Source organism: Emys orbicularis, chromosome 2 (genome assembly GCF_028017835.1).
Source record: "Emys orbicularis isolate rEmyOrb1 chromosome 2, rEmyOrb1.hap1, whole genome shotgun sequence".
Taxonomy (NCBI): domain Eukaryota; kingdom Metazoa; phylum Chordata; order Testudines; family Emydidae; genus Emys; species Emys orbicularis.
In genome coordinates, this window is record NC_088684.1 from 297,031,341 (window position 1) to 297,040,828 (window position 9,488).

Consider the following 9,488-nt stretch of genomic DNA (forward strand, 5'->3'; position numbering starts at 1 on the left):
TGCACCACTAAGGTTCATAAGCCTTGCTAACACACCGGGAACAGTTTGCAACCGAGCCAAGCAAAACTCTGGTTGCTACAGAGATTTGATTTGAGGCTTTGGGTTTGTTTGAACCTCAAAACAAGATTTGGGATGGGAATTTCATATGGGGTAAAGTGAAAGAAAATCTTCACACAAACCCTATTAAGGCAAACTTCTGAGCACTCAGCAATTCTAGTCTGGATAGAGATAGTTAAAAGATCTGTTAACATTTTCACTAGAAGTAATGTTTAGAGGTTTATAATACATTGGTCTGGGACTTGACCCCTAGGTTACATCAACAGAGCTGCTGCTGATTTCCTAAATCCATTACAGCAATCCTGCTATTTTCTTTCTTTAGAATATTCTGGCCTGACCAATTCTCGTCTGCCAAGCTGCAAGACATACTTCATTCAACCCCCTCCTTAAGACTCACTTCTTCCACGATGCCCACAAAAAGCAACTCAACCATAGTAATACGTTTTATGAAAAAATAAAAACTTAACTGAACCACCAGAATATGCATATATCCAATACCCAAATCCTACAGGCTGCTCTGTGTGGGCAGAATGCTGTGCAGTGCCCCACTGAAGTCAACAGGACCGGGGGTGAACGCAGAAGGCCCATCACCAAGGAACACTGTGCAGGATCAGGGCCTAACTGGCTGACTGATAATCATACTGCTGTAAGATTATTTTTTCTTCTGAGCCCCATATCCATTCCCTTCTCCTTGTTACATTCACTAGTCATGTCTAAAAATTAGGTCCCAAGCCTACAACTGAATCCACCCTTGCACCCCCATGGAGATGCCTAGTCTTCACCAGGACTCTAGGGGTCGAAAAGCAGCAGCAGTCCCTTAGGGTACGTCTACACTTACCTCCGGGTCCGACGGCAGGCAGTCGATGTTCTGGGATCGATCCCGGAAGTGCTCGCCGTCGACGCCGGTACTCCAGCTCGGCGAGAGGAGTACGCGGCATCGACGGGGGAGCCTGCCTGCTGCGTCTGGACCCGCGGTAAGTTCGGACTAAGGTACTTCGAATTCAGCTACGTTAGCTTAGTCCGAAGTGGGGGGGTAGTGTGGACATTCGATTGTAATGTAAGGCTTCGGGCCAGGGCCTGTGATTTACTGTTTGCCCGGTGGAGCACAGCCCGGGACACTACAAAATGACACTCCCTGACTAGACGGGGTTACGTCCCTGCAGCAACAGTACCGAGCGCGCAGCCCAGAAACACCCCCGGGGCGACTCAGGAGCCGCTTCTCCCCAAAGCCCCGGGATTCCCGCGGGAAAGGCACGTCCCGGGCAGGATTTGGCACAACCCGGCTCAGGGTATTTGTGCCCAGCAGGGGGGTCGGTCCCTGCAGCCGGGGAAGCACCAAAGCCCCGATCGCTACTCCCAGCCGGAGCCACCCCCCAGCGCGGCCGGGCAGCCCCGCGCTCCCCGCGGCCCGGCTCCCGGGGCCCAGGCCGGGCGGGGCGAAGCTCCCGGGGCCCGAGGCTCCCCCGCCCGCCGGGCCCTTACCTGGGCAGCGGCCCGCTCGGCCATGGCCCCCCCGGGCGGGGCTTCTCCAGCGGGCCCGGCCCGGCCGAGCTCCGCTCCCGCTCCGGGCTGGGCAGAGTCCCGGCGTCGCCGCGCGCGCTAGGGGACGGGGCTGGGGCTGGGCGGCGCAGTGCATGCCGGGAACCAGCTCCCGCAAAGAGAACGGGTCACGGGCGTCTCGCCGCGCGCGGACAGCGCCCCCTAGTGCGGGCGGGGCGCAGGGCGCGTGTCCGGGTTCCACCTGGGGCGGGTCTCGGGGTCTGCGCCTGCCCCCACCCCACTGGGCCAACACCGGCCAGGCGGGGGCTTGCGCTTTCCCCGCTGCCCGCATCTGACACGTCTCGGGTCTGCAGGCCTGAGCGCCGCTGCTCCCAGCCAGCGCCACCCGCCCCGCACCGCACCGGCACTGGCGGCACTGGGGCGAGCTGTGCCCGCGGCCTGACTGCCGGACTAGCCCCGTTGTCTGTCGCTGAGTATCACTGACATCGGGTTTGGGAGACGGTCCCTGCACCGCCCGGCGGAGGGAGGGACCGTCCCGTCCCAAGGATCTCGTACACCGGCCCCATCTCCCACGTGGGCGGTGTATAGTCCCGGGTGTGCGCGCACCACTGCCCTCTAGTGGATGGGATCGGACTTGCTCACCCGCGGGCCACCGGCCTTACACAACCCGCAGGGGCGGTTCTCGGGGCGGGGCCTGGAGGGGGCGGAGCCAGGTGCCGCCCATGGTTGGTAGCACAGAGCTGCCCAAGCAGCCAGGCCGCGGCTCCCTCCCGGCTGCGCTCGCTCTGCTCCGCCCGGCAGCGGGGCCGGCCCGTGGCGAGGCGGCGCCGGGACTCTGCCCAGCCCGGAGCGGGAGCGGAGCTCGGCCGGGCCGGGCCCGCTGGAGAAGCCCCGCCCGGGGGGGCCATGGCCGAGCGGGCCGCTGCCCAGGTAAGGGCCCGGCGGGCGGGGGAGCCTCGGGCCCCGGGAGCTTCTCCCCGCCCGGCCTGGGCCCCGGGAGCCGGAGCGCGGGGCTGCCCGGCCGGGCTGGGGGCTGAGCCCGAACTGATCCGGTTTGTGTTTCTCTGCTTGGCGACACGTGCGAGTTACAGCGCAATAAAGGAGCCCCGGGCGCCCTAGCTCGCTCCCCGTCCACACTGGCAAGGCCCGTAGAGCGCTCTGACTCCGCGGCTACAGCGCTGCTGGTACCCACCTCCGCGAGAGGAATAACGTTTGCTGCGCCTTGGCTACAACGCCCGGGCGTCAGTGTGAACGAGGTCACGGTGTTGGGTTACTGCGCTCTGATCAGCCTCCGGAAACGTCCCAGAATCCCCTTAAGTCAAGTGGCCACTCTTGTCACTGTTTTGAACTCCTGTAGGAATGCAGAAATGCCCTTTCAAAGCTCCATTTCTGACAGCCGGCATGCAAGCCATTAGTGTGGAATGCTGTGTGTGAGAGGGGGGAGGTCTGCTGCTGTCTAAACTTACAAGACAGCATGCTGACATGCTCTCAGCCCCCCAAAACCCCACTCTTCTCCCCCCATATACACACAACACACTCCCTGTCACACTCCACCCCACCCCCCCCCATTTGAAAAGCACATTGCAGTCACTTGCATGCTGGGATAGCTGCCCATAATGCACCGCTCCCACTGCTGCTGCAAATGTGGCCACGCCAGTGCGCAAGCAGCTGTCAGTGTGGACAGACTGCAGCGCTTTCCCTACTGTGCTCTCCGAAGGCGAGTTTAACTCACAGCGCTCTATGGCTGCAAGTGTAGCCATGCCCTCAGACTCTGGGGCCATCTCCAGCTTGTGCGGGGCCATTTTCGGATGGCCCGGGGAGCAGGGACCAGGGCTTTGCTGCTCCCCCAGCTGCAGGGACCGACCCCCCTCCCCGCTGAACTCTCCCAGGCTCCTGATGTGGAGCACCTTTTAACAGCCCCATGGCCTCACGAGCCCCCCGTGCCACCCAGCCAATCCCACTCGTGAGTGTGCAGCGCTCAGCTGGTGAGCAGCCTTGGGCTCTCCCGTCTCCTTTCCCTGCACGCGTCGCCCGGTCCCCTGCACCGTTAGCTGCGTCTTTTTGCCTTGCACCATCGTACTCCAGGGAGCGGCTCAAAACTACAGCTGCGTGTTCAAAGGACAAAAATAAGTGGTTAGTGCTTTTTGCTCCTGTCAGCCAGCGCAACTCGCTGGATTCTGTTTCTTGTATGTCAATAACAGACTTGTTTACGTTTCATTCATTCACACCTGTGAAAACCTGCTGAAGGCAGTGGGGGTTATAGGTGTGTCAAAGAGGGCATAATTTAAAGCCAAAATAGCCCTAAGGGTAACAGTTGCTCTGCTGAACACTTATTCCTGGCAGTAGTATATGATTGGGAAAGAAGGTAGCCTGACTCTCATTTCCATATTATTGTTATTTAAATTACAGTAAAACCCTAGTACCCTCATTACAGTTGGAGCTAGATTGGGCTGGGGTGCTAGACAAACATTTGACGAGATGGGGAAAGGAGACTGCCAGATGTATCAGTGGCACATGCCCCACTTTCAATTTCTGTCCTTGCTAACAGGCTCCAAAATGGGACCTCGAATCCCAGCACCTGACACTTTTGCATCCCCCCACCGGCCTCAAACAAACTTCGCTGAGAGAGACGCAACTGCAGAGTGCAGAGATTTCCCTGACTGTTGTGGCTGCTGTTCAAGACATGGAGAGGAGGGTGGATTCTCAGGCTGCATGTTTGCTGAATCTGGAAGGGAGAACAGGGATGACTGAGAAGAAACTAATAGGCTGTGAGAAAACAGTGATGCAATTTGAAAGCCAGCTGGAGAGTAAATGGGCCGTGCTGGGAACTCTGATCCAGGAGTACGGGCTGCTGCAGAGGAGGCTGGAGAACATGGAGAACCTGCTGAAGAACAGGAACTTTTGGGTCCTGAGGCTCCCCCCAGGGACTAAGGGGGAAGTTCCCAAGGTAACGCTATCCCAGCTAATGATGAAGAGTAGATACAAAGCCTGGCCATGAACTATTGAAGTGGGATTTTTCCCCCCCAGAACTTGGTATATTCGCCCTTTAATTCACCATTAATAAAATGGCTTAGAAGAAGGGAACTGATCTGGCTGCTTGTGTTGTGCTAGTTCACAATTAAATATGTTTAGTACTTTATTTCACAGGACACAAAAGTGAGGGAAGTCTTTTTAATGGAAGATAAAAGGAAGCAAGCCTCAGAATGTGATCACGACAGCAGGTGCTGAATGTGTGGCATTTGTGATTGCAGGTGCCAGTAACATTTGATGACATCTCAGTCTATTTCAATGAGCAGGAATGGGGGAATTTAGACGAATGGCAGAAGGAACTTTACAAGAATGTGATGAAAAGCAACTATGAGACGTTGATGTCACTGGGTAAAGATCAGGTTTTGCTCTTTTGCTCCGGTCCTTTGATTTCTGGTGATTGGCCCTTCTAGTTATTGGAAACTTGGTGATATCGGCTCAACTCCCTTTGCTGTCTGCATGACACGTGGCATTCCAATCCATTCCGTTTTTAACACTGTAGGGTTTAAAACGCCAGCTCTCTGCAGTGTGGAATGAGCACATGCTGCATTTATCTCCATGTTTATGCATTCAAATGACTGTTTTATTTGGAAATCATCACTTTGATTGTTCCTGACTTGTATATTTACAATCTCAATTTTAGATAACACTGTTGTTTAATAAGCATTGTGCTTTTTCTTGGCTTGACCTTGGCCTCTTATGGGACCTGGACTTTGGGCAGATTTACAAGGTGCATGGATACTGAAGTGGTGGGAACAGTATGAGAACCTACAAATCTGCCTGTGTGTGGAGATCTCTGGCACCCTTCCAGAAAGCGCACACACATCTCCCACTGTAACAAGTTCATGAGGGGCTGACAACTGACACAATTGCTTTATAAATCTCTCGTATCCCCAGATTGCTGGGACTTGGGACCCTGCTACTTCAGCTGTAGAGACACAGTCCTCTACCACTTGAGCTAACGGAGCACACCTATGTAGGAGTAATCCCTTCTCCTCTGTGTGAGGCCAGCCTAGAGGGCAGCATCAGACAGCGTACTGTCTCTGACTCAGTACTTCATAGCACCTGGCATTTTCCCCTACAATGCCTTCAGTAACACGTTTGCCTCTGTTCTAGCCTCTAGCAGTGGGATGAACTAAAATAACTCAAAATCTTTAATGAAAGTTAATAGAGCACTAGCTGCTACTCCTGAAGGATACATGGATTGCTAGGGTTGTGACATACTGCTGTGCTGGTAAGAGGCTTGTCTTTCATTCCTGTCCTTAGTCACCTGGCATGGGTCAGGCTTACAAATGGTTAAATATCTCTGTTGTATCCTCTGACTCTTGTGGCTAATATATGCATTACAAGCCTGGAATGTAAGTGTGGCTGCTGCCATGGAGGAGATAAGATGTAACTGGAGGGGAGGAACTGGAAGCAGTAGCAGAAGTTTTCCTTCCCCCCATTCCTAAATCATTCTGTGGTGGCTGCAGCCCTCAAAAGATATGCCCATCCAGTAGAATGCAGTGATATACATACATGCTGTGGGAGGACAGACTCATGCAAATCTAGCCTATTACTATATACTGTCCCTTAATATCTTTTTCTATGAACAGACTATGCCGTTTCCAAACCTGACATCCTATCCCGGATTGAACGAGGGGAGGAGCTAAGTGTCGGGGATCAAGGAGATGCAGAGAAGAGAGAAATTCCTGCAGACCCCAGCGCAGGTGACTGATATGTCAGAAGCACTCACACACTTAATACAGTAAAATGCTGGAAATCCAGCAAGACTTTTGAACTCTTCTTGTGGAGAGAACATAAGAACGGCCGTACCGGGTCAGACCAAAGGTCCATCTAGCCCAGTATCCTGTCTAGCGACAGTGGCCAATGCAGGTGCCCCAGAGGGAGTGAACCTAACAGGCAATGATCAAGTGATCTCTCTCCTGCCATCCATCTCCACCCTCTGACAAACAGAGGCTAGGGACACCATTCCTTACCCATCCTGGCTAATAGCCATTAATGGACTTAACCACCATGAATTTATCCAGTTCTCTTTTAAACGCTGTTATAGCCCTAGCCTTCACAACCTCCTCAGGTAAGGAGTTCCACAAGTTGACTGTGCGCTACGTGAAGAAGAACTTCCTTTTATTTGTTTTAAACCTGCTGCCTATTAATTTCATTTGGTGACCCCTAGTTCTTGTGTTATGGGAATAAGTAAATAACTTTTCCTTATCCACTTTCTCCACATCACTCATGATTTTATATACCTCTATCATATCCCCCCTTAGTCTCCTCTTTTCCAAGCTGAAGAGTCCTAGCCTCTTTGATCTCTCCTCATATGGGACCCATTCCAACCCCCTAATCATTTTAGTTGCCCTTTTCTGAACCTTTTCTAGTGCCAGTATATCTTTTTTGAGATGAGGAGACCACATCTGTACGCAGTATTCGAGATGTGGGCGTACCGTCGATTTATATAAGGGCAATAATATATTCTCAGTCTTATTCTCTATCCCCTTTTTAATGATTCCTAACATCCTGTTTGCTTTTTTGACCGCCTCTGCACACTGCGCGGACGTCTTCAGAGAACTATCCACGATGACTCCAAGATCTTTTTCCTGACTCGTTGTAGCTAAATTAGCCCCCATCATATTGTATGTATAGTTGGGGTTATTTTTTCCGATGTGCATTACTTTACATTTATCCACATTAAATTTCATTTGCCATTTTGTTGCCCAATCACTTAGTTTTGTGAGGTTTTTTTGAAGTTCGTCACAGTCTGCTTTGGTCTTAACTATCTTGAGCAGTTTAGTATCATCTGCAAACTTTGCCACCTCACTGTTTACAGCTTTCTCCAGATCATTTATGAATAAGTTGAATAGGATTGGTCCTAGGACTGACCCTTGGGGAACACCACTAGTTACCCCTCTCCATTCTGAGAATTTACCATTAATTCCTACCCTTTGTTCCCTGTCTTTTAACCAATTCTCAGTCCATGAAAGGACCTTGCCTTTTATCCCATGACAGCTTACTTTACGTAAGAGCCTTTGGTGAGGGACCTTGTCAAAGGCTTTCTGGAAATCTAAGTACACTATGTCCACTGGATCCCCCTTGTCCACATGTTTGTTGACCTCTTCAAAGAACTCTAATAGATTAGTAAGACACGATTTCCCTTTCCAGAAACCATGTTGACTATTGCTCAACAGTTTGTTTTTCTATGTGTCTGACAATTTTATTCTTAACTATTGTTTCGACTAATTTGCCCGGTACCGACGTTAGACTTACCGGTCTGTAATGGCCAGATCACCTCTAGAGCCCTTTTAAAATATCGGTGTTATATTAGCTAACTTCCAGTCATTGGGTACAGAAGCTGATTTAAAGGACAGGTTACAAACCTTAGTTAATAGTTCCGCAACTTCACATTTGAGAGAGATTGATCTCTCCATAGTTGTGGCTGTGACCAGCTTTGCATGATCAGCCTGACTCTTGGCATGTGCCCACTTTCCCACCTCTAATTATGCCAGAAGACTTGAAATCATACAACTCTTTACTGTCCATGGTAGTTGAGCTTCTTGCACCTGTGCATGTACAATCCTTGCAATTAAGCTATATCTTCTTTGCCAAACAAAAGTGGAGGTGATCAAAGATGTTCCAACTGTGGACACTGGATACCAAAATACTATATTTGAGGATTAATGTCTTTAGCTCCCTTGGTTCCTGATTTAACATGTAACTTAGCTGTGATCTTATGATACTCTTCATAGACTTGTAGATCTAGCTTACGTGGAAGGTGCAGAGAGTGGCAAGAATATGAGGGCAGAGTTAAGGCTGTTTGAAGTACCTTAACTCTCTTTCTGTATGTTCCAAAATCTCTGTTTTTTAAGTGTAGCTTTCTTTGAATTTCTGGTGTTCATACTAGTTTGTAAAACTGAAATGCCCTATCAATGTTTATTTCCTTATTTGTGCAAATGTAACCCCAATGTAACATTTTGTGTGTGCAAACCATTGGGGTCTGAATCATTAATGGAGTTACCCTGGTATAAAACTGGAGTAACACAATGGTGAATCAGGCCCCGGGTCTCTTGTTATATGTTTTATCCATGTTTTCCAACTCTCTTGACCAACACCATTGAGACCTTTTCTAACTCGAGCTAATCCCTCATGAACTCTTTTCTAAAGCATATGGTGTATGTTGGAAAAACAATGTGATTTTTTGTTCCTGTGAACAGAATCTCCAGTTTGTACACAAGAGGGTTTATTACTTACTAAACAAGAGGAAGAGTTGTATGTCGGGGATCAGCAGGATTTGGAGGGCAGAAAAGTCCCTAAAGAGCTCTACACCGGTGAGTTAGAGTAAAGTAACTCAAATGTGGAGTGACATTGAAAGATTAATAACTTTGTGAGCTCTTTTATATTTTTCTACATGTTCCAAATCTACAACCAACACTTGGCATGACATCAATCAGGCTTTCTATCAGTCCTGACTGATTGGGGCATTTTCTCTTTCCCATCTTCCATCCATTTTCTGAGAGTACAGAATTGGTGACTGCCTCTTTCCTGTGCAGAAGGTGGTAGATGTAGGAAATAGTTTTCCTCCCTTAACCCTCCTTGCTTGGTATCTTCAGCCCAGGTGGCCATGAGCAGCTCAGGTGATTACTGTGATTTCTCTCTTTCTAAATAAGGCTTTTGGACCAGGGCCGCCTTTGATTAGTCTTTTCAGGCAGATGGTGCCAGGGAGCATAGAACTGATACCTTAACCTGGGAAAGGAAAGCCAGTTTTGTGCATATATTTGGATATGTGCCTATATATCAATTTCACACACAAAAACTCTGTTAAAAGAACATTTAAGATTGCAAAGTCAAGCACTCAAAAGTTAAGAAATGCCAGAATTCAGTCTTCCTGTGCAATCTAAATTTGGCCCCCT

The 9,488-nt window shown here is 50.2% G+C and overlaps 1 protein-coding gene across 1 annotated transcript; it reads left to right on the forward strand.

Moving 5' to 3' along the window:
• Positions 1–2,463: 2,463 nt before the first annotated feature.
• On the forward strand, positions 2,464–9,244 carry LOC135873888 (zinc finger protein 398-like). Its single transcript, XM_065398497.1, has 6 exons — positions 2,464–2,487; positions 4,106–4,504; positions 4,809–4,935; positions 6,180–6,293; positions 8,793–8,906; positions 9,189–9,244. Exons 1-6 carry the CDS (start codon positions 2,464–2,466, stop codon positions 9,242–9,244), a joined length of 834 nt encoding a protein of 277 aa, XP_065254569.1.
• The last annotated feature ends 244 nt before the right edge of the window (positions 9,245–9,488 follow it).